Source organism: Trichomycterus rosablanca, chromosome 18 (genome assembly GCF_030014385.1).
Source record: "Trichomycterus rosablanca isolate fTriRos1 chromosome 18, fTriRos1.hap1, whole genome shotgun sequence".
NCBI lineage: Eukaryota > Metazoa > Chordata > Actinopteri > Siluriformes > Trichomycteridae > Trichomycterus > Trichomycterus rosablanca.
This window is the reverse complement of record NC_086005.1, coordinates 8,796,727-8,822,405: the sequence shown is the minus strand read 5'-3', so window position 1 is coordinate 8,822,405 and position 25,679 is coordinate 8,796,727. Positions and strand designations below refer to the sequence as shown.

Here is a 25,679-nt window from a genome sequence, read left to right as displayed (position 1 = left end):
CCCAGCCAGACATATTTTTTAGTTCCCAAAAAGAGAACATATGGTTACCCTAATAAGCCATCAGCTGTCATTTTATACGTGGATTGAGGTTGGTTGATTTGTTCTTAGCATTATTTACCATGGGATGAGTGTATTTATGCTTCTTTTAAAAACTCAGCAATCTATGGTAGTCATAAAGGTTTATCAAAAGAAACAGGTCCTTATGCTCGTGCAACATAAGTATTCTAGTAAATGTTAGGATAAAGGAAATTTGGTTGCCTAACAGAAAAACCGATGTGATGGTTTTTGTCTTTTAAGTCAACAACAAAAGCTGAACGTCCCTAAACGTCCTTTGATCATTGGTACTTTGGAGACGGTCCCTTATCCTACCTCTCTCTCTTTTACTCAGTTCACTTCTCCTTCTTTCTCTTTCTGTCCTCTTGCACACACACATCCAGTTTTGGATCGTTGGCATCCTAAATTCAGCTGAAATGAGGGTATGAGGGTGTGAGGGTATGAGGGAGGGCAGGTAAGAGCGCTGATAAATGAGAGAGAGAACCAGAGATCGAGAGTGAGGTGAAAGAGTGTGAGAGAGTGCGAGTGCGTCAGGCAGGAGAATGCGGATCGATATCTTATGCTGCTTCAGCATGTAAAACAGCGAGCGAATCAAAACAAACCAGGAGAGGAGAAAGGAGGAGAGGCGAGGAAAGGCAGAATCAGTTGCTCGGGCATGGATTCTGGATCCATCGCTCTTTACTGCAGGTACCGATGTTGTGGGACGGCTATCGGCTTCTGATCATTTGACTGGGGTTGTCTCGTTCTCCAGCCTTGAAAAAACAGATGCATGTCAAGAGAAAGAGGATGCTTATGCAGATGTACAGAGGTAAGATCTGGAAAAATGCCCACCTGCATATTAGATATGATGCAAAGTTCCAGGGGTAGACTGCCTGATGAGGTGCAGCTAATTCAGATTCCATATTAAGAGTTTGGAGCTCTTGATGACATTTAAACTGACTTCTAACCTCATGACTTTTGGATCAAGAAGGTAGTATCTATGAGCACAGACTGATCTGTGGTGCTTTGCAGAGCTGGGGGGTGGGGGGTGGTAATGAAGCAAGGTTTGGTTGAGGTGGTTATTGGAGAAAGTCTGTAAAGGCAGGATGCTGTCCCACTGCAGCTATACAACTCAAAATCCTACATGCATGTTATCCACAACTGACAATGAGCATCTTGATTTTTTTGTTTTGACACTGCATTATGCATGGCCAAATATCTTATGCGTCAGTAAATTTCACCATCACTGATTAATTTGCACTTTTCCTGAAATTAATTAAGTCATTAAAATGAAAGCATTAATTACCCACCTGTCTAAGGTGAGTTAAATTGAGTTTAGGACAGCAGGCAGACAGCCAGATGACTGGGCACTGGGCCAAAGAGTGCCATACATAGGACCAGTGTCGTTTACATCCGAACACCCACACCATTTACCTGCCACACTGTGTAAATAGAGTCATCAATCTGGATCACTAGCACTTATGCAGCTTCCTCAGTAAACTCTGCAAAATGAAACATGCCTTTCAGATCAGTTGTCTTTAATTTAATTTCACTTATTCAACTTCAGTAACAGCTTTATCCTAATCAGGACTGCCATGGGTCCAGAGCCACCTGTAAACAATGGGTGCAGGTCATAAATACACCCTGGACTGTAAATGTACACCAGTCCATAACAGTGCACCACAGTTAATAATGGCATACTCGATTACATCTATGGGTAATTTCAGCACCTTCTGTTTTTAGGAAAACCTACACGCAAATTAGATTGACGAAAGGCTCCATGTTTCAGTGAGGCACCCACATTACCAGCTGCATCGTCACATTGTCCACCAGGACTAAACCAGTGAGATTATAAATGGTAATATATAATAAAACAAACAGCACAAGCGATAAGCTCTGCATAGGCAAGCTTTCACTGAATGCAACAGACATAAACATGTGGCCTATGGTAATGTTTGGATCCTAATTTAGCCTCTGAACCTACCGATGAAGCATTGGCTCACATTTTGCAGATTAGAGTAAAAACTTGGTTTGTAAGAACATTAGCCCAAGGTTTCAACCAGGACTTGATAGTAGTCTCTCTGGTAATGTCTGTCACACATGTGGAGGAGGAATATTAAGTCCTCCCAATAATAAAGTATGGGGCTGCTGTGCTGCTCCCATACTACTTTTTGCACCATGTATACCTCTGCTTTGTGACTAAACATGATACAATTTAATGCTTCACTTCCTCATACCTCAGTATTATGTTGCAATAGTTCCCCAGCACTGTCCAGTCCACCTATTGCATATTTTCGGGAGTTAAAAGAATGCAGTTCAACACAGGACATGTAAGATGCAAGGTTTGAACCTAGGCCCACTGCACAGTGTTGACACTACTAGCAGTGCCATGTATTAGCCTGGTATCAGATCAGAATTGATTTTGGTATAGGTATGATTTCTTGTCATATTTTATATTTTGAATGTTTATGTATGACTAACGTTACAGATGTATAAGGACAAATTTCATCACACCTAAAATCCAAGCCTGTAGCCTGTAGAAAGTTAGTCTGGGTATTGAAAGCAAGTCTGTTTTTAAGTGTTTTGAGTATCGGCCAAAACCCAGAGCTTTAATATCAGTCTTTAAAAAGGGAATAAATAGGATCAGTTTGTCTCTCATTAAATTAATTAGAATTTAACTAGTGTTAGATTTTCTTGGCACATAAAAAATACAATAAAACCAAATGCACAAACCTGCAACTGTTTTGTTTACGTGGCTGAAAATTAAAAACATACATCTTAATCCGAAGACTACAAATAGGTTCTTCATTAGTTTATTTTAGGGTCACAAAATATAGCAGATATCTGATGGTTAAAGTAACACACACAGCAACTTAAAAGTTTCATTAGGTGGTGGAGAAAGTTCTGTAATGTCATTTAACTTAGTAACATGACCTCCTGAATGTTTATTAGAGATCATGATTGACAAGAGCCAGGGACATTTCAAGGCCCATATAAAAAGTGAGACATTGACTGCTCTTAATACAAAGTACATGGAACAGTGGTATATTATCCAAGGCCAAAAAAGAAACAAAAACTCTCAACAAATGCTACAAAATGCTAAAAGAATTCCGAGCAATTACTAAAAAAGCTGCAACACCTGAAAGACCCTCCTATAAAACCGGCACAATAAAGCTGAACTGAAGTTTGTTGTTGATTACATGTAAAAAAAAAAAAAGCATGTGCAGGGACTTCTTTCTGACACGATTTTGCTTAAGCCCATGGTGTTATAAAGCTCACTTGGCTGTGGACAGTGTTACTAATGTTCCATTAGCTTTTAATTGATAACACGTGTCTTAAATAGACATCTTTAAATATATCTAACTCTCTGGATTGATTTTCACTTAGCATAAGGTAATAATTTCTTCCCAGTACCCCTAAAAACCTAAAGACCATTCTTCCTGCATTTTAATGGGTGCAGTCAAACAAGCACACTTTATTTGGGCACAGAGAAGTTATGTGGAATTAGTAGGCCTTTCTAAAAAGCTAAATAAAGCTATAGAACTTTCAATAATGATTTGGTGTACACTGATCATCCATAACATTAAAACCACCTCCTTGTTTCTACACTCACTGTCCATTTTATCAGCTCCACTTACCATATAGAAGCACTTTGTAGTTCTACAATTACTTACTGTAGTCCATCTGTTTCTCTACATACCTTTTTAGCCTGCTTCCACCCTGTTCTTCAATGGTCAGGACCACCACAGAGCAGGTATTATTTTGGTGGTGAATCATTCTCAGCACTGCAGTGACAATGACATGGTGGTGGTGTGTTAGTGTGTGTTGTGCTGGTATGAGTGGATTAGACACAGCAGCGCTGCTGGAGTTTTTAAATAAAGTGTCCACTCATATTGACTTTATTAGACACTCCTACCTAGTTGGTTCACCTTGTAGATGTAAAGTCAGAGACAATTGCTCATCTATTGCTGCTTTTAGAGTTGGTCATCTTCTAGACCTTCATCAGTGGTTACAGGACACTGCCCACGGGGCGCTGTTGGCTGGATATTTTTGGTTGGTAAACTATTCCCTTTCCAGCAGGGACAGTGAGGTGTTTACAAACTCCATCAGCATTGCTGTGTCTGATCCACTCATACCAGCACAACACACACTAACACACCAACACCTTGTCATTGTCACTGCAGTGCTGAGAATGACCCACCACCCAAATAACACCTGCTCTGTAGTGGTCCTAAGAGAGTCCTGACCATTGAAGAACAGCATGAAAGGGGGCTAACAAAGCATGCAGAGAAACAGATGGACTACAGTCAGTAATTGTAGAACTACAAAGTGCTTCTTTATGGTAAGTGAAGCCGATAAAATGGACAATGTGTGTAGAAACAAGGAGGTGGTTTTAATGTTATGGCTGCTCAGTGTATGTGTGCGTCTTGTCATATCCCACAAAAACACAATTATTACATTTATAAGAAAAGTCAAATTCATATATTGTTTTTCGACTCCAACTGTACCTGCTAATTATTTATGAGACCAGTACAGCTTGATATATGGTCATTTAATTTTTATGCTACATAGATTTTTCATCTGGAAGCAAGTTGTTGATCAGTATTCATGTATTTCGCTACAGCACAGGCCAAGCTATTTATTCATACATCGGACCAATGTGTTTCCCGAAACAACCGCACTCATCAGAATCACTTGGCACTTTCACCTAGGCCGGTACAGCCCTTCTGATATGGGCGCATCTAATTATTACGCTTCAGTAATTTTTCATTCTGCAAGGAAGCTTACTGATCAGTATTCACACAATCGCTTATCTGCAGCAGGAGCCAAGCTGTTCATTCATGCCCAGGGTGAATGTGTTTCCCGAAACAAAGTGCACCCGTCACATTATACGCTGCCCTTGAGAGTTACGTAATCAGACGCCACCTCTCAAAGTGACCTTGTCTTTTTCTTTCAGATGGAATGGCACAGCCAAATGCCATGGTTTCCCTCTTGGTGTCCTGCTGAGCAGGTCTAAGCTGGTTGCTGTGGCAATGGGAAGACGGGCGGCTGACCTAGCCACCCCTGTGCCGGTGTCTGAAGTGCCTGCTCTGGTGGGAGTCCGTGAGTGGCAGAGTGGAGAGGTGGGGCTTACCTGTGCTCATCACTGTAACGTTGGAGTACAAACATCACCAGCCATACAGGGCTGCCAATCAGGAAAGAGAATGACCATGGCACCTAACGGGTACATCTCGAGTGACCCGGTGGGCAGGAAAGGACAAAAAAGAAGTGCTTTGTTTAAACACAGGAGTCTTGAGAGCAAAGTGAAGAAGGGTGTGACGTTTCAAGGAGTAGACAGTAAAATTGACAATGACATCCAAACCAACTCTAACTCGCATAGCACCCGTAAAGGGAAGAGGGATTTTCGATTCACCAATGGCAGTGTGGTTGACTCGGAAGCAATTGGCGGTATTAGCAGTGACATCAGTGAAGGGGAGGAGTCAACTCCGAGGCTTAAATCTGCAGTGCACTCAATGAAAACCTTAAAGGTTCACCCACCATGTTCCCCTCCACACCGATTTCCTTTAAGAATTTGTACCAAATGTGGAGGGAGGAAAAATCCTGTGGCTGCAGTACTCTACACCTCCACCAGGGATGCTGTATCACCATGTTCTGCTGGTTCTGACAGTCTCAGATCAAGCCCAGCGATGCCTCTAGACTCTGGAAAACTCACCATACCCCCAATTTCTTCTCGAAACACTGAAAAGGCTGATTCTGAGAAGAACCTCAAGTGTGGAGCTATGCAAGCAGACAGAAGAACGGCAGAGACGTGGCCTCGTCCTAATCTAAATATAAATGCAACCCAGCTATTAGCATCTTCACAGGACAGCGAGGCATTAAAATTAACTAGACATCAATCAGCCAGAAGATACCCTGGCGCTGACCTTCCACATACACATATTGACAATCAAGTTAGTCACGCATCATCTTCATACACACATACAGTTGCAGTGAGTGTTATTAAAAAGACAAGCGTTTACCCAGATTCACAGGCTCCTCAGGAACCCAGACTAATTCCCACCCCTTCTGCACACACACCCAAAACGAGCAGTACCTTATTAAACCACTCAAAACCTTCAACCACTGTAAACTCCCAATCACTCCTTCTTAAAGGCACAAACCAGCAGTCCACACCAAAGACTGGATCACAAACTACCAATGTCCATCTCACAGGCATCTCAAGCTATGCCAAAAGCCATTCAAATTCTTTAGCCACCCCATATTCACCCACAGTTTCCAAGGATCAAAGCTTTGGCCAGAACTGCACAGAACCTTTGAGGACTTCACACCCTTGCAGAGAAGTCAAAGACATCTCAAATGGATTAGAGATGGTGCAGAACACATGCAACATGCCTGCGGGCTGCTCAAATACAAAACCAAGTGTTAAACATCAAAGTGTAGATGCTAAATCCTCACCCACCACAAATTCTAAATGCTCCAAACCTCATGACACGTCCACTTCCAAGCAACGACATTCGCCAACTAATGTATCCTCATGCATATTGCATCATACAACCTTGGATCTCAATATGTCATCGAAAGATCCACCAGACAGCTCCTCCAATGCTTGTGTTAACGCATCATCTCTTCCAGATACTGAGCCACACTCCAAAAACCATAGCATAGTAACAAATCAAAATGATCTGCCTTTACAGCCCGCTCAGACACCTATCCATGCCGTAGATGCATCTCGCGCAACACTGAACCTTCACACAGCTACACAAGACTTGTGTACTCCACATGGTCACGGTGATCCTAAATCAAGCCTAACACCCATGCACACTCGATCTAATCCTATGCCCACTTCTGAAAAACTGAACGACAAGGTTTTTAAATTGTCATCAGCACCTATGGACTCTTCACCAATGGAGACAAACACAGATTCCACATTTCTCACCGGTGCAGAAAACTGTGAACTTGTCGCAACGTCAGAATCGCGTCAGCAATCGCCAGCTCAAATTTCCACCACACCTGCTGCAACCACACCACATAAAATACCCAACATTTTCAGTCCCCAAAAATGCAAACTGTACAAAACTTCACATGCACCCAGACTCAATCCAGCAATTCAATTACTAATCCAGGTTACCAGAAACAAACGGACAAATCAAGACCGAGTGCAAACCACAAAACCCCAGACAAGCAACATACTACCTGTAAGCTGGCCTGTTCCAAATGGCAACTGCTTACTTACCCACTACCATCCTCCATCTTTGGTTCTGCTGTCCCACACCACCCCAGAACTCAGCAGGAATCAGGACCCTCAGAAGAGACTGGAGACCATTGAGGCCAATCTACATGCCAAGCAGGAGCGAGTCACAACTCTGCTTAACATCATCCAGGATCTGGAGATGAGCCATGCACTCAGCAGAGGGTGAGAATTCAACCCTAATTAATTGGGAAGGGGTGCTTTAAAACCTGAAAAGATTGATACAGATGCAATTTACTGGGCCGAGACCTGGTTCCAGCTTTATTCCAGCTCCATATTTATTAACCGCTTTATTCGGGTCAGAGTAGCAGCCGGTTCGGTTACACTGAAAAATACTAAGCACAAGGCAGGATTACCCTGGACAGTCCATTGCAGGGTCTTTTTACCCCCATCCCTCTGACAGCCAATCATGTCCGTGGGGATGCCCGGCCAGCCGGTGGCCCAGCTGCAATTCTAACCCAAATCTCAGCAGTGGTAGACCAGTTGGGACATTGTATAAATGAATTAAAATGAAGAATCTGAATAAAAAATGAAATAATAAGATTGTTTTAGGATGTTTAAGGTACATTGTTTTTCCCCAACTTTTTTCAGTGTGTTTCAGGCATATACAGTGTATCACAAAAGTAAGTACACCCCTCACATTTCTGCAAATATTTCATTATATCTTTTCATGGGACAACACTATAGACATGAAACTTGGATATAACTTAGAGTAGTCAGTGTACAGCTTGTATAGCAGTGTAGATTTACTGTCTTCTGAAAATAACTCAACACACAGCCATTAATGTCTAAATAGCTGCAACATAAGTGAGTACACCCCACAGTGAACATGTCCAAATTGTGCCCAAATGTGTCGTCGTCCCTCCCTGGTGTCATGTGTCAAGGTCCCAGGTGTAAATGGGGAGCAGGGCTGTTAAATTTGGTGTTTTGGGTACAATTCTCTCATACTGGCCACTGGATATTCAACATGGCACCTCATGGCAAAGAACTCTCTGAGGATGTGAGAAATAGAATTGTTGCTCTCCACAAAGGTGGCCTGGGCTATAAGAAGATTGCTAACACCCTGAAACTGAGCTACAGCATGGTGGCCAAGGTCATACAGCGGTTTTCCAGGACAGGTTCCACTAGGAACAGGCTTCACCAGGGTCGACCAAAGAAGTCGAGTCCACGTGTTCGGCGTCATATCCAGAGGTTGGCTTTAAAAAATAGACACATGAGTGCTGCCAGCATTGCTGCAGAGGTTGAAGACGTGGGAGGTCAGCCTGTCAGTGCTCAGACCATACGCCGCACACCGCATCAACTCGGTCTGCATGGTCGTCATCCCAGAAGGAAGCTGACGCACAAGAAAGCCCGCAAACAGTTTGCTGAAGACAAGCAGTCCAAGAACATGGATTACTGGAATGCCCTGTGGTCTGATGAGACCAAGATAAACTTGTTTGGCTCAGATGGTGTCCAGCATGTGTGGCGGCGCCCTGGTGAGAAGTACCGAGACAACTGTATCTTGCCTACAGTCAAGCATGGTGGTGGTAGCATCATGGTCTTGGGCTGCATGAGTGTTGCTGGCACTGGGGAGCTGCAGTTCATTGAGGGAAACATGAATTCCAACATGTACTGTGACATTCTGAAACAGAGCATGATCCCCTCCCTTCGAAAACTGGGCCTCATGGCAGTTTTCCAACAGGATAACGACCCCAAACACAACCTCCAAGATGACAACTGCCTTGCTGAGGAAGCTGAAGGTAAAGGTGATGGACTAAACCCAATTGAGCACCTGTGGCGCATCCTCAAGTGGAAGGTGGAGGAGTTCAAGGTGTCTAACATCCACCAGCTCCGTGATGTCATCATGGAGGAGTGGAAGAGGATTCCAGTAGCAACCTGTGCAGCTCTGGTGAATTCCATGCCCAGGAGGGTTAAGGCAGTGCTGGATAATAATGGTGGTCACACAAAATATTGACACTTTGGGCACAATTTGGACATGTTCACTGTGGGGTGTACTCACTTATGTTGCAGCTATTTAGACATTAATGGCTGTGTGTTGAGTTATTTTCAGAAGACAGTAAATCTACACTGCTATACAAGCTGTACACTGACTACTCTAAGTTATATCCAAGTTTTATTTCTATAGTGTTGTCCCATGAAAAGATATAATGAAATATTTGCAGAAATGGGAGGGGTGTACTCACTTTTGTGATACACTGTATATATACAGTGTATCACAAAAGTGAGTACACCCCTTACATTTCTGCAGATATTTAAGTATATCTTTTCATGGGACAACACTGACAAAATGACACTTTGACACAATGAAAAGTAGTCTGTGTGCAGCTTATATAACAGTGTAAATTTATTCTTCCCTCAAAATAACTCAATATACAGCCATTAATGTCTAAACCACCGGCAACAAAAGTGAGTACACCCCTTAGTGAAAGTTCCTGAAGTGTCAATATTTTGTGTGGCCACCATTATTTCCCAGAACTGCCTTAACTCTCCTGGGCATGGAGTTTACCAGAGCTTCACAGGTTGCCACTGGAATGCTTTTCCACTCCTGGCGGATATTCGAGACTTTGCGCTCCTCCACCTTCCACTTGAGGATGCCCCAAAGATGTTCTATTGGGTTTAGGTCTGGAGACATGCTTGGCCAGTCCATCACCTTTACCCTCAGCCTCTTCAATAAAGCAGTGGTCGTCTTAGAGGTGTGTTTGGGGTCATTATCATGCTGGAACACTGCCCTGCGACCCAGTTTCCGGAGGGAGGGGATCATGCTCTGCTTCAGTATTTCACAGTACATATTGGAGTTCATGTGTCCCTCAATGAAATGTAACTCCCCAACACCTGCTGCACTCATGCAGCCCCAGACCATGGCATTCCCACCACCATGCTTGACTGTAGGCATGACACACTTATCTTTGTACTCCTCACCTGATTGCTGCCACACATGCTTGAGACCATCTGAACCAAACAAATTAATCTTGGTCTCATCAGACCATAGGACATGGTTCCAGTAATCCATGTCTTTTGTTGACGTCTTCAGCAAACTGTTTGCAGGCTTTCTTGTGTAGAGACTTCAGAAGAGGCTTCCTTCTGGGGTGACAGCCATGCAGACCAATTTGATGTAGTGTGCGGCGTATGGTCTGAGCACTGACAGGCTGACCCCCCACCTTTTCAATCTCTGCAGCAATGCTGACAGCACTCCTGCGCCTATCTTTCAAAGACAGCAGTTGGATGTGACGCTGAGCACGTGCACTCAGCTTCTTTGGACGACCAACACGAGGTCTGTTCTGAGTGGACCCTGCTCTTTTAAAACGCTGGATGACTCTTTTAAAACGCTGGATGATCTTGGCCACTGTGCTGCAGCTCAGTTTCAGGGTGTTGGCAATCTTCTTGTAGCGCAACAATTCGTCTTTTAAGATCCTCAGAGAGTTCTTTGCCATGAGGTGCCATGTTGGAACTTTCAGTGACCAGTATGAGAGAGTGTGAGAGCTGTACTACTAAATTGAACACACCTGCTCCCTATGCACACCTGAGACCTAGTAACACTAACAAATCACAGGACATTTTGGAGGGAAAATGACAAGCAGTGCTCAATTTGGACATTTAGGGGTGTAGTCTCTTAGGGGTGTACTCACTTTTGTTGCCGGTGGTTTAGACATTAATGGCTGTATATTGAGTTATTTTGAGGGAAGAATAAATTTACACTCTTATATAAGCTGCACACAGACTACTTTTCATTGTGTCAAAGTGTCATTTTGTCAGTGTTGTCCCATGAAAAGATATACTTAAATATCTGCAGAAATGTGAGGGGTGTACTCACTTTTGTGATACACTGTAGGAGCACTTTGTAGTTCTGCAATTATTGACTGTAGTCCACCTATTTCTCTACATACCTTTTTAGTCTGCTTTCACCCTGTTCTTCAATGGTCAGGACCCCCACAGGACCACTACAGAGTAGGTGTTATTTAGGTGGTGGGTCATTCTCAGCACTGCAGTGACACTGACATGGTGGTGGTGTGTTAGAGTGTTTTGTGCTGGTATGAGTAGAGTAAGGTCTAGAAAATGACCAACTCAAACGGCAGCAAAAGATGAGCAATTGTCTGCAACTGACTTTACATCTACAAGGTGGACCAACTAGGTAGGAGTGTCTAATAGAATGGACAGTGAGTGGACACGGTATTTAAAAACTCCAGCAGCGCTGCTGTGTCTGATCCACTCATACCAGCACAACACACACTAACACACCACCACCAAGTCAGTGTCACTGCAGTGCTGAGAATGACCCACCACCTAAATAACACCTACTCTGTAGTGGTCCTGTGGGGGTCTTGACCATTGAAGAACCTGACCATTGAAGAAACAGTCAATAATTGCAGAACTACAAAGTGCTCCTATACTATATATTGTATGTATACTTTTGTTTATATATTGTCCAATACTTGTGTTTATATATTGTACATGCCATAGCTCATTTCATCTTAATCAGCCACATCTAATTAGCCTGATCCCAACTCTATTTTTGTATAACCAAATATTAGGTGTGCTGTTTAAAATCTTAAATCTGCTGTAACACACAAGTCCATTACAATTGTATGTAAACTTTTGACTAAATATATTTTAAAGGTGGTTTTGTCGTATACCAGGGCTTTTCGTGGCAAATGTGAATGGTCCATCACTGCAAATTACTATGTGAAGGCTGCAAGTTTAATGGCGTACACCAGTAAAAGTATCACAGTGTTGTTGCTGGTTTTGGTTGTAAAATAGGCTAGAGAGTGTATATGAGAGGATTGAAAAAGATTTATATTGAGGTGTAAGAGGGAAGCTGAAAGTGCAAACGTGATGGAATGTAATATTAGGAGCAGAGGAGCTTAAAAAATTGCTTGTCGGGAGCTTTTTTCTGCAGTGCAATCTCGTTCTCTTCATGATAAAGTTCAGCACTTTCTAACCATCTCCTGAGAGCAATTAGAAAAATGATTTAAAGGTTGGAGATGCAGCGTTATTTGGTTGATTTTGCTCCGCTCAATCGTCTGTTGCTTTTCTCTGCAGGCGACGATGTTTCAGGACGGGCCAGGATTTAAGTGATTGCTCCACCTGCCAGGAAACAGCGTGCATTATCTACAGGTGAGTGACAGCTCTCCAACAAGCAGCTTCCAACAGAAAAGACTGTTAAAGTGCACAGTGTAGAGTATTCACAAGAATCCTTTGCCTTTAAAATAACAATAACAATATAGAAAGTGTTCTGAGATCCACAGGAGGGAAGAACACTTAGAACCTTCTTGCATCTGTTTTATGCTAGACAGCCATAGAGGAGAGACATAGATTTTAAAGAGTAGGGAGGTGATGGGATATGAAAGCTATGTCAAGCAGTATTATAGGCAGAATGGTTGGAATAAAGACAATATAAAGTAAGAACATCTTCTAGGATGGTCCTTCTCCTAACTGTAATGTATGTTGTACGTGCTCATATCAGATTGTATTTACTGTGCATATTAAAATTCTTAATTTATCACATTGCAGTCTAAAATGGAAATTAATTAAAACCTTTTGCTGTGATTTTAAAATCAGTTAAATAACATTTAAAAATCTGGTCATTTAAGTCTTAGTGATAGCTCAGTGGTAAACGTACTGGACTAGCAATCTAAAGTTCCCTGGTTCGCTATTACCACCTGTTTTTTGCTGTTGAACCCTTGAGCAAGGCCCTTAATTAACCCTCAATTGCTTGGATTGTACATGGCCACAAAAACAAAGGTGACTATTTTAAGACGTATGGTGATATTTTATAGGTGCTGTTTTTATGTGCTTGTGGTCCAGCTTATCCTTGTCACTAAAGGCCTCAGCATACTTCATGCAGAGACGACGTTCGCCTGGCTTCGGCGACCAGTGTGACGTAATTGCGGAGAAAGTGAACAACCATGGACGTCACGCAGAGGCTTCGCTCGCCTCGCGCACATGGAAGCTGGGCGAACTCCGCTGACAAACAACACTCCGCGACAATGCCTGTGATTGGTTGGTAAAAAAGAGGCGTGCGATGAAAACAGACATGCACGATTTTGAGGAGCGTCTCTCAGAGCAAGTACGGCAGTATCGTCACCTTTATGATTCCTCGCTGAGAGGTTATAAAGACACTCAAATTGTTCTTTCTCTGCTTCTTCTTGTAGCATTTTTCATACGCTTCTAATAACTCGCTCGTCGTCATAACTGCGATCATCATTATTCGGTAGTCATGGAACTTAACATCATAAATGTCACAGCGTGACCTGCAGCTGTGGAGCAGATGCGACAGGCAAAACGAAACCACTGAAAGTATGGCAGCTTGTAAGCTCGCGATGGCGCGTTCTGCTTTGTGCAACGTTCGCAAACTTAGTTTCGCAGGAAGTATGCGGAGGCCTAGTTTCTACTCCTTTCCACTGTCCCTTTTTTGGTGATTGTCCATATTTATTACTGCTGCTGTGACTTTTGACGTAGTTTCCCCTAAAACATTAAACATCTGATTTCTGTATTGCTTTATATAGCCAAACTGGTCTACAGGTGAGGTTGCAGATATCGTTGTGCTGAACAGAGTGCAGTTTTTAAAAAAAATTAGCAGAGAGCAGCCTTCGCTGGTAGATAAAACCGTAGCATAAAGACTCCTACATTTACATTTTTGGCATTTAGCAGACGCTCTTATCCAGAGCAACTTACAGAAGTGCTTCCTTGGTGAACATTATCTTACTCTGGTTTAAGTAGACAACCGTACAAGAACACAAATCTGCAAGAACCCTGTTTTTTTCTTTTTTTTGCAAGAAATGAATAAGAGCGTTAATAAGTAAGTACAAGTCAGCTTAAGTGTTTAGTAAAGAGGTGATGAAGGTTTTTAATCGTTTTTTAAAGACAACAAGAGACTCAGATGTTCGGACAGACAAGGGAAGTTTGTTCCATTTGGGTGCAAGTACAGAGAAGAGCCCTGATGCTTGTCTTCCTCTAGTCCTGGGTGAAGGATCAAGTTGAGCGAGACAAGGGGCTCGGAGGTTGCGTGGTACAGAGCGGGATTTGTTTAGACCTTGAAGGTAGCTTGGGGCTGGTCCATTTTTGACTTTGTAGGCGAGCATCAGTGTTCTAAACGCAGCAGTGGGGTGACGTGGCAGCGTTTAGGTTGGTTAAAAACCAGACGGGCAGCTGCATTTTGAATGAGCTGCAAGGGTTTAACAGTGGACATAGGAGCACCTGCCAGGAGGGAGTTGCAGTAGTCCAACCGTGAGATTACAAGTGACTGCACAAGAATCTGAGTGGCACTTAACTACTTAACTACATACAGGATGGCTACATGAGGATTTAATTATGCTTATAGCTTTGCTACTTGTTGAGAAGCTACTAAAACAAATCCAATTACTAACTGACTTATACAAATGATAAATTCACCTTGTACATTCTTCACATCCTTTTAACATTCTCACCTTGATATTGTGTAAACAAATCCTGTAGCCAATGGCTAGCTGCCAAACAATTTATATAACTGCTTTATTTACCCCAAAAGGTTCAGTTTATGCTTATGTAAATACTTTAGGAGCAGCCTGGTTGGATTTGGAATGTTTATTTTATTTGTGTCTGATTGGTATAAAGACTTTATTCACACTGATAGAAAGCACATCATGAAAACAACTGGAACAACCTGAAATGCTAAATACAAGTAAACATTCCAGTTCAAATATAGGTGATGCACTGATTATCAATGCAAAGGTCTTGGAAATGGAAAAAGGATATTTTACTATAAAACAGTTCTTTTTTTATTCTTTATTCCCATGTCGGGGATACGGTTTTCTCTTTCACTAGCCGAAAAGGGCTGCAGGCTAGCTCATGCCCTCTTTGATGTGTGAAGCTGATGTGCTGTTGCCTTGATTAGACAGTAGGGTTAGAGTCACTGTTACAGTGACAGGAAGGTTATACCTAATCCAGCCTTCCCTCCTAATACCTAAGATACCCAGATACCCAAGGCTCAGTCCAGAAAATCTACAACTACCACAAAATGTTAGAATTAATTTCTTTTTCTGTCTAAATACAGATTTATTTTACTAAAGGAGCCAAATAATTACAGAAATATTTTATTGTCTGTTTGTTTTTATTGTATGACTGTTCCACTGACACACCTAGTGACTACATATTTTTCATTGTATTTATTCATTTAAATCCAGTAAATTACAGGACAATAATTGTTGCCCTTCTTTTCTCACTCGTAGTGTGGAGTATGACTTCCGGCAGCAGGAGCGGCGATTCAGGAATGTCCTAGAGACTCTGGACTCTCCTGTCAGAGAGATCTGGCAGGGGGTTAACATGGACTCCTTCTCGTTCTTTACATATTTAAATCAGGACCGAGCACCATCTACATCCATTCACACTGAGCCAGAGACCAGGATGAAATGTAAGAAAAAGAAACTATGCAGGAAGTTGTTTAGCTGGTTACCTCGCAAGGTGCAGAGGAAGTAAATCAGTTCAGCTATGGTTCTTCTCTGTATATCGTCACTCCAGAGATAAATGCCAGTATGATCTTTCATGTGCTTAAATGAGTCTGGTGGAGCTTAAAGATGGACTATTTAAGTGAAATTGCACGACATGACCAGATCTTCCATGCCAAATCTGTAAACCGCATAACTTTCTTCCTTAATCCTTTAGTTCCTTTACTGGGTAGTGGCTTCTTCTAGAGCTTGATGCTTATATTAACCAATCTTATTTGTGCATTTTAGAAGTAGACAAACATAAATGATGCAGCTTTTGAGAATTGTTGGACATTTTAAAAGAATGGAAGCAGCTAAGCAGACCAAATGTGGCCTGAGTGACCCTACACCCCTTTGTTTATTATATGCATTTAAACTCCAACAATAAACCACATTTGAAGATTTGATTATTGATAAGGTTGGTTATATTAATGTTTGTATTATTGCTGATAGATTTCTATAAGGCTGAGTCAGAATGGTATATGGATCGTTAGAACTCAGAGGAGTGTTATTTATTGCTCACTGGTCTGTGTGTGTGTTCATCACACTACATTATAGTTCCTGCCAGAAATTGCAGCCTTGTGAAGCTTATGGCATATAGTTTTTGTTAAGACTGGATTATCATCAGCTGTCACTACCTGTTACGCCATGACTTGGCATAAACTATGCAACCTAACTGAGGGGCTGAATTTTGGTGGAAGAATTTGAAAATCCAAAATATATAAAATTATTTTTTTTTTATATGCATTTTCACCCTATTTTCCTCCCGATTTAGCACACTCAATTTTGTCTGCTGCGAGATACTAGATTGCATCCGAGGAGAGCACGTCACTGTACACGCCTCTTCCGACACGTGTACAGCCATCCTCTTCTCACTCCTGCATTCTGCACAGGCGTCTCTTCCACCAATCAGGGTCCTTACACAGCATATGAAGACCCATCCACCCACACATAGTCCGGCCCCCATCCTGCAGATACGGTGGCCAATTAGTATCTGCTGCAGGCACTGCCAATTATGCCCGCTAGATGGTGCCCAGCCGACTGGAGGCAACACTGAGTTTTGAACCGAGGAGTTCAGAAACTCGTTGTTAGTGTGCAAGTGGAATATCCCGCTGCGCCACCTGGGCGCCCGTAATTGATGTCTTTGATATGCTAAAGATGAATAGCTGACATTAGTACTCACAGTAAGTCAACAGTACTCTGTGACTCAGTACTGTGTGATAATCAGCCAAATTTTCCTGTCACAGACACAATTGCTACATATTTTATTTGGTCAGGAGGATCAGTAGTCTTGGAACATGTGATACGCTCAGTGGAGGCTGATTTAGTACTGCTGCGATCTTAGAGACAGCCGACAGAAAACTTCTGGCAGAAGCAGCTGCTATGAGAATAATCTAAAATCCACCAATTAGAAAATGGCAGAGGAGGATTCAAAACTAATGTACGGAACACTGACTTTTCTATGGGTTGTATCATTAATACAAGTGTTCGCTTAAAATACATACATTTATTTATACCAATACTAATATAGTACATATAAATGGAACAATATTCTCTGTACTTTAATTTGCCTTTAAAGAGTGACTTTCCGTGTTCTCCTTCACCAGCCATGAACACTACAAAGTTTCCTCTTCCCCCCTTTCTTATCACAATTTTGGTAATGCTTGATGGCTGATGATGTGACACAGGTTCACAGGTCTGACGTTGAAAAGTCTTACTTGGGTGCTCAGCTGGCGCAGTGGTTTAATGCGCTAGCCCACTATTGCTAAGGAAGAGAGGTCAACAATGTTCCTTAGTGCTGCTGCATATGTAAAGGTGCCTGCAAGAGTGGTGGATGATTCACTGAAAATACAGCGTGACTCTCCATATACAATAGGGTTCTCTATTAGAGTCCACTACTGGCAGGTGGAAAAAAAAGAGAGAGAGAATCTGATCGTACAGTTTGACACTGAGTACAAATGATATCACAGTGTGTCATATAAAATCAGACAATATATTACTGAGTCCATTGTGTGAAAATGATTTCATAAGAGCACCAAAACCTGGCTTCTGAAAACCTAAAGCTGGTCTTAAATTGGGTTTAGAAATTTGATGTAACCCACAATCGTGATTTTTATCAGCTGCTTCTGGTGCTGAGGTATTCTGAAGTAGAATCAGATTGCTGTTGCTGGTGGATTTTTAGAAGAAGTGCAGGCACACTGCAGGTCTCAAAGGCCCAAACCAATCTGAAGCCTTGTGGGCTTTCTGAAAGGGTTTTGGAATTAAAACAAAGCCTGGAGGAACTCAGTGAAGCGTGAGGAACCCTGCCCTGAATTCCTATCAACTTATCTCTGACTGTCCTTACACATTCATGTTTCCTCACTGTCTGTCTGTACCTTCACTGAATCACTAACACACACACTAAGATAACTCAGACCCCATTCATGCCCTACTAACCTTCTGTGATGAATAAGCCAGCACTAGGGGTAATGTGCTATTTTGGAGATTAGCTTAGATTTTAAAAGATAAAAATAATAAAAAGAAAAGAAAAGAAGAAAGTGAGAATGTTCAGTGAGTGTAATCTCATGGGAACTGAAAATGTCAGGATCTGGGTTCAACTGCACCTCAGGCTTGATGATAAAAAGCAATAGACCGCTTTAATACAGAATTCATGACAAACGTTAACTCGCTAATAACAACAACAGGAGAGAAAAAAAGACTAGAGAAACACAGCTTATCTTAAAGTTGTATGAAATAGTTTTGGCACTTCTGGACAATTTCACATTTTGTCAATTTTTAATGTAAAAATGTAAACACAACTATTGCAGCTTTAATCTACAGTACTATATATATATGGACCCCCACAGGACCTCTACAGAGCAAGTATTATTTGGGTGGTGGGTCATTCTCAGCACTGCAGTGACAATGACATGGTGGTGGTGTGTTAGTGTGTGTTGTGCTGGTATGAGTGGATAAGACACAGCAGAGCTGATGGAGTTTTTAAAAAATAATCATAATGTGCAAAATATTGGACACACCTCCAGGTGTTATATCTCAGAACCTAATAAGCTAGTTAGTTCTACAAGGCAGAAATACCCTGGACAGAGCATCAATCCATCACAGAGATTTGACAGCCCCCAGACATAGCCAATCATTGTAGACCCAACAGCTGGCCAATAGCCTGTAGGTTAGCGTAAATACCAGTGTGGTACCTGAGTGCAGAGATTTATTAATATAAAATAAAATTGACTTGCTGACATGTTGTGGTTCCTAAATCAATAAAGAAAACTGGTAAGCTAATGACCAGTAAGATTATTCTCTAACAATCAAAAGCTACAACAAGCCCAGAGAAGCAATAGGTACTGATCGGGCTAAATCTGTGTGTGCGGTTGTAGGAGGTTTTATTTCACGTTTGTGTGTCTTATTGACACTAGATTTAATCAAGTCATCTGATATTGGCACGTATCTGACTTGAGTCCATATCCAGTATTGATTCTGGGTCTGTTTGAGGGAGAGCAGCAGCATTACAGGGTTGTTTTTACAGACTAATATCTTTCAAATTTTAGCACTATTGCTCAACTCTGAAGACTGGAAAACTCTGCAACATGAAATAAAAGCTCATATTTAAATCATTATTTAACAGAATGAAGCTGTGAGGTGTGTACAGAGCTCTGAAAACTCTTCCAATGCAATGCTTGTGGTCCAGTCTAATGGGTGTCATCAATTTAATTCTTTTTATACGGCCACAGAGAAGTCACCAGATTTGGTCAAACATAATTAATAATTATAACAAAACATTTTTAGACATGCCACAAATGTTTTTCATTTCATGTTTGTATTTTACTACTGCTTTATACTGGTCTGGATCACGGTGGGCCTTGTTTCCCCGGAATCACAGGGTGCAATCCAGAAACACACCACAGACCACAGACCACTACCATCCATCACAGGGCTTCCTGTTAGACACAAGCCCGACTGACCTATAGCACTGCTGTGGATTTAAACCCCAAATCCCTGCTGCAGTGGGCTAGCCCAATTTACTGCTGTACCACCCGTGCACCCACCAACAAAACATTACATTCAAATTTGCGGTGGTGCACTTTCTGAGCATGTGCACATTTAGAAAATTCATCAGTGCAGCTGTTTTCCAGCTCCAGATGTTTAAATAAGCATCAAATAAGGATTGAAAATCTTTGTGAATGTAAGCAGAAAGGAATGGAAGCTTAATGCAAGGTTTCTCAGCTGAACAACACTGTAGGTACACCAGAGTATTATATCATTTAGATGTTTAGATTATGCTTCGTTTGTTTGGGACATACAAAAGGTAAGTTTGGTGATGTTCTAAACTTCATGTCATCATAAAACTTCATAAAATCATGTCCTTGTGGTCCTCACATTGTGCACAACAACACAGTCAGGTTGGAACAGAAAAGGCCCTTCCCAAATGATTGCCCCAAAGACTGAGCTATTTATTTATGTAATTGATTTTAGCTATGAGTGTGGTCAAAACGCCTGAACTCAATAATTTAGAGGGGTGTCCACATACTTTCTACATGACATTTTCTATTATTTTTGCATTCATCCTCTGAAAATGGACTGAATATGTCAGTGTAGCCATAACATGAAAACTGTTTTAAAAATTGTTAGTGTGGACTAACCCTTGTCCTTAAAAAAATAAATGTTGTCAAGTTGTCATGTATTGCTGTCATCATGAGGTCATTTGGACCCCACAAAGCTCTCTCTCTTTCTCATCGTCTCTATAAATGGAATCAGTTGTGAGCGTTTCAGACAGCAGAAGTACTCTGGAGTGACACAATGTAATTTGGAGATACAGAGTGCTCCCCCTAAGAGACAGCGTGGGCAAAGTAATACACAATACACACTGAGGAAACACACTCCGTAACCCCATCTCACGCCAACAATTTCAAAGCATTTGTCTCTGTGGGGTGCCGTCCTCTTCATCGACAGTGTGGGGTTTAGTGTTCTCAAATAGAAGGTCAACATTTACCACAACAAAAATGTGATCAGACAGGGATACACACACACACACACATATCTATATATATATATATAAAGACGAGTCATTTTATACTGAGAGGAAAGATAAAGAAGCTGCTGGGACACAGGTGTCAATGTTCACAGTCAAGCAAGCTTTACATCACCATGGGCTTACAGGCTGCTGTGCAATAGGGTTAGGGTTTCAAATATTTTAAAATATTTTCCCAAGCCTACCACTGTGAGCACTGTTCCATGTATTTGCAGCTACTGTGATTCCTACTGGTTAAGGAGTTGGTGCAAAGGAGTTGTGTCCCATGCAAAAAGGGGGAAAGATTATGTTTAATTAATTAAATGGATATGCTCCTTACACAGCGTTTGAAGACCCCACCCACATAGTCTGGTCATCCCTCCCTGCAGGCACTGCCAATTATGCCCGCTAGATGGCACGCAGCCAATCGGTGGCAATGCAGAGTTTCGAACTGAGGAGTTCAGAATCTCCTTCAGAAGCTGGTGCGCTAGCGGAATATTCCGCTGTGCCACCTGGGTGCCTATAATTGATTTTTTGGCAAGTTTTGGCACATCCCAGCTGTTATATGTTAAATGAACTGATAGTGAATAACATGCCCCTACCACTATTCTTAGCATCTACTGGGAAGCCTTTTCACAAAATCTTGTGTGCCTGTAGAAATTTGTGCCCATTCGGTCAAAAGAGCATTTCCAAAGTTAGGTATTAATGCTGAACAAAAAGGTGTTTAGTGAAGTTGAGGTCAGGACTTTATTTTATTAGAATGTATTTTATGCAATAGATGGGGCTAAACACCTGAACTTAAAAATTGGTAGAATGGGGTCCAAACACATAACCATTTAGTGTTTATTATTCACTGTATAATTTTCAAAACAATGTGAAAATCCAAAATAAACTCTACATGTATGTACAATAAAAGAAAAGTCTTATATCTTATGCAGGGTTTCAGTTCTGCCCTTACGCAAGATCATGGCACATGTTTTCTAAAAAACACATCTCTGTTAGCATCGGTATCAAGCCCTATAAGCTCTGAGACAAACCAGGACGTAAGGTGATGAGAGCAGAGGCTCCTCACAGCTCATTAGCTCAGATGGAAATGATAGACAGAGACAGGATCTTAGTGCCAGGAGATGTTTGTAATATTCTCTAATTGGCCCAGAAGTGCCACCATGCGAGAGTAATTGTGCTGATGGAAAACGTCCTTCTGCAGGATGACATACATGCAGCATGCAAGCACAACAGCATTTAAACTCAGTGTGCAAGTATTAATACCAGCAGCTATAAACGATGAGCTGGGGAATGGACTTGGAGATCATGTGAGTCTCTGTGGGACATATTGCTTGATGAATAGTTCTGTTTGTTTTATAACTAACTGGACTGATTTTCTTTCAGATGTTGGTGTCTTTTTTTAGATTTTTTTATTATTTAATTCTTCATAACCAGCGTTCAATTAAAGCCTAATTTTACTGCTTCTAATTATAACAACAGAGGACAATGCATATTTGCAAAATCAAAAGCACATCTCAGTCCTAAATTGTATTATATTGTAGTTAGACCTTAGTCTAGTACACCACAGGGATGTGGACACCCCTCATTTATTTCAAGTTCAGATGTTTTAAGATTTAACACTTTATTAACCCCTGAAGAAAAAATTATTGACAACACTCATTGCTAATGAGTATATAAAATTAATTATATACAACAACCTGCCTTACTCCGGGAGCTCCGGTTTCCTCCCACAGTTCAAAAACATGGTCAGGTTAATTGGAGACACTGAATTGCCCTATAGGTGAATGGGTGTGTGTATGTATGTGTGTGTCTGCCTTGCGATGGACTGGCGCCCTGTCCAGGGTGTTACTGTGTGCCTTGTGCCCATTGAAAAGCTGGGATAGGCTCCACCCCCCCTTCCCCCACGACCCTAATTGGATTAGCGCTTAAGAAAGTGAATGAGTGAGTGCAACAACCTGTCCTATATGCTAGTCTATAAAGACATAGTTTGTCTACTTTGATGTGGTGAAACTGCATCAAATTAAAACGTTATTTGTGACCCAGACCTTTTCATCCAATATCAGTGCCTGGTCCTACAGGTGCTCTTTTAATTAAATGGCCACAATCTATCAAAGAAAAGTAATAATGATAGGAGGCAGTTACGGCCTTAAACGTGCAACTCCATATTAATGAGCATGTTTTGGTAATTGGTTGTCCAACAATCTTTTAATAAGATGTCTACATGTTTGCTTACATAAAATCATTTTCTATACTAATAAAGTTGCTAAAGATGGCTCATGAAAACATAATCTGGTAAAATTAGTGATGGGAATGCTATTAAAATGCAAAAATGTTTGGTGTTTATTTTTTACTGTCCAACATGTGGTTCACAAAGAACTGTTATAAATATCTCATCTAACATCGAATCAACTTTTTTTTTCAATTAAAAATCAACAATTTAATTTACCCAAGCATGCCAAAGCTTTTTCATACAGGACTATGTGTGTCCTTATAACCTATGGAATTACCAACATTAATAAAGTAACATGACGTTCTTTAGGCTCGGCCATGATTATTTTAAATAAATGCAATAACACCGTTCCTATTGGTTTTTCCATTGGATTATCTATAGAGCGTTATATACAGTATAAACACTTCATATTAGCTGTAATTTCTTTGCTCATTATTGGCTAAATAACGTGGAGATAAAGAAAATGTTTGCACTTCATTATCAGTACAACTTGCATCCCGTCTCATAAAATTCCGTATAAGTAAACAAAGTACACCCACATATAGTACACACACATACAAATCACACATTATTTCATCAAGGGGTGACAGATAACCACCACAATATGTAAAAATCTTACAACTTATATACAAATTATAATAATACCAAAAATGGAAATCACATATGCACTGAATGGTTTTCTACTAGAAGTTTGATAGGAAATTTGTGTCCATTCAGTCAAAAGTGCATTTGTGAGATAAGGCAGTAATGACCTGGCTTATAATCAACTTTTCAATTCATCTCAAATGTGTTCCGTAGGATTGAGGTCAGGGCTCTGGGGTTCCTCCACACCAAATTTTACTCAACTGATTTTACACTCACTGTCCATTTTATCACCTCCACTTACCATAGAGAAGCACTTTGTAGTTCTACAATTACTGACTGTAGTCCATCTGTTTCTCTACATACTGTTTTAGCCTGTTTTCACCCTGTTCTTAAATGGTCAGGGCCCCCACAGAACCACCACCACAGAGCAGGTATTATTTAGGTGGTGGATCATTCTCAGCACTGCAGTGCAGTGGTGGTGTGTTAGTGTGTGTTGAGTGGATCAGACACAGCAGTGCTGCTGGACTTTAAATACCATGTTCACTCACTGTCCACTCTATTAGACACTCCTACCTAGTTGGTCCACCTTGTAGATGTAAAGTCAGAGACGGTCGCTCATCTATTGCTGTGTTTGAGTTGGTCATCTTCTAGACCTTCATCAGTGGTCACAGGACGCTGCCCACGGGGCGCTGTTGGCTGGATATTTTTGGTTGGTGGACTATTCTCAGTCCAGCAGTGTCAATGAGGTGTTTAAAAACTCCAGCAGCGCTGCTGTGTCTTATCCACTCAAACCAGCACAACACACACTTACACATCACCACCATGTCAGTGTCACTGCAGTGCTGAGAATGACCCACCACCCAAATAATACCTGCTCTGTAGTGGTCCTAAGAGTGTCCTGACCACTGAAGAACAGCATGAAAGGGGGCTAACAAAGCATGCAGAGAAACAGATGGACTACAGTCAGTAATTGTAGAACTACAAAGTGCTCCTATATGGTCAGTGGAGCTGATTAAATGGACAGTGAGTGTAGAAACAAGGAGGTAGCTCTGCAATGCAACACTACCTGCTGAATCAACATGTCAAGGTCAGAGTTTGGTAGTAAGCATGGCTCTTCATAACTGCTGTAAGAAAATGATATTGGAAGATTGTAGGTAAGTTTGATTCCTGAGGATTGTCTTCTGTAGTCATGAAGTCTAGAAGAGTATAAGGGGTTGTCCCATTTACAACTGTGTGAGAAGTAATACAGATTATTTGTGTGGTCATTTAGGAGGAAAACTTCACGTTAAGGTTGTGCCACCCCACATTTTTGTATTACAGTTTTTTTTTTTTATGTTTACACGCTTGATTTCAAAATCTAATTTTATTTTCCTCAGCATCATCACTGTTCACCCTCCATACTTTAAATGTTCTACAAAAGATGCTCTTTAAATCCTAGTTTAAATGTTCTACAAAAGACCTGAGGTGATTTTTGTATGTGTGACTCTTTTCTTTACAGTGCAAACAACAAATATCTATCCTTCAGTAGTTAATTCATCCTTATGTTTCTCCAGCTGTGTAGTGTAAATGAATATTACAGTGATGACTCAACTGTGTGCTCATTTCTGTTCATATTTGTGTTTGTTCTTGTTACGTTTGCAGTTATGATTTCAGACTCGGCTGGATATAAAGTAGACCACCAACGACTCCAATGGGACAAGTGTGCTTAGGAAAATTGAATGAGGAAAAAAGAATGGAAGGAAGAGGGAGGGAATTCAGAAGTGAGAGTTTGAGGGAGGTAAATGCTGGGAGGGAAACACAAGGAAACAGTAAGAGTAAGATTAGGATGAGGTTGAAAGATGAGAGAGGTTAATAAATTGTCAGTAAGAAGGAAAATGGAGAGAGAAAAAGAGAGGGGTAAAATAGAATGAGAACATCAAAAGGGGAGAAGACAAACAAACAGACAGAATGATGGAGGATCTCATCTTAGCCCCAGGAGAGACAAACAGATCCTGAGATCTGCAAAAAGCCTGTGAGTAAAGTTGACTTAGATAACGAGGTGTACTGTACAATACTGGTTTTAATTCACTATTGAAAACTAGCTGTATGATAGTGCATGAATAATCAATAAGC

At 41.2% G+C, this 25,679-nt stretch overlaps 2 protein-coding genes across 3 annotated transcripts; both read left to right on the top strand.

Moving 5' to 3' along the window:
• Positions 1 to 520: 520 nt before the first annotated feature.
• On the top strand, positions 521 to 6,399 carry LOC134332888 (uncharacterized). Its single transcript, XM_063014721.1, has 3 exons — positions 521 to 862; positions 4,991 to 6,327; positions 6,371 to 6,399. The coding sequence occupies exons 2-3, from the start codon at positions 5,067 to 5,069 to the stop codon at positions 6,397 to 6,399; spliced, it is 1,290 nt and encodes a 429-aa protein (XP_062870791.1). The 5' UTR covers positions 521 to 862; positions 4,991 to 5,066.
• LOC134332524 (uncharacterized) lies at positions 6,335 to 16,148 on the top strand. 2 transcript variants are annotated; one of them, XM_063014202.1, is made up of 3 exons: positions 6,335 to 7,447; positions 12,320 to 12,394; positions 15,487 to 16,148. In XM_063014202.1, the coding sequence occupies exons 1-3, from the start codon at positions 6,402 to 6,404 to the stop codon at positions 15,731 to 15,733; spliced, it is 1,368 nt and encodes a 455-aa protein (XP_062870272.1). In that variant the 5' UTR covers positions 6,335 to 6,401; the 3' UTR covers positions 15,734 to 16,148. The 2 variants fall into 2 exon arrangements, 1 of the variants encoding a protein (XP_062870272.1); XR_010015259.1 differs by lacking the exons at positions 6,335 to 7,447; positions 12,320 to 12,394 and adding an exon at positions 13,098 to 13,346.
• Positions 16,149 to 25,679: the final 9,531 nt, after the last annotated feature.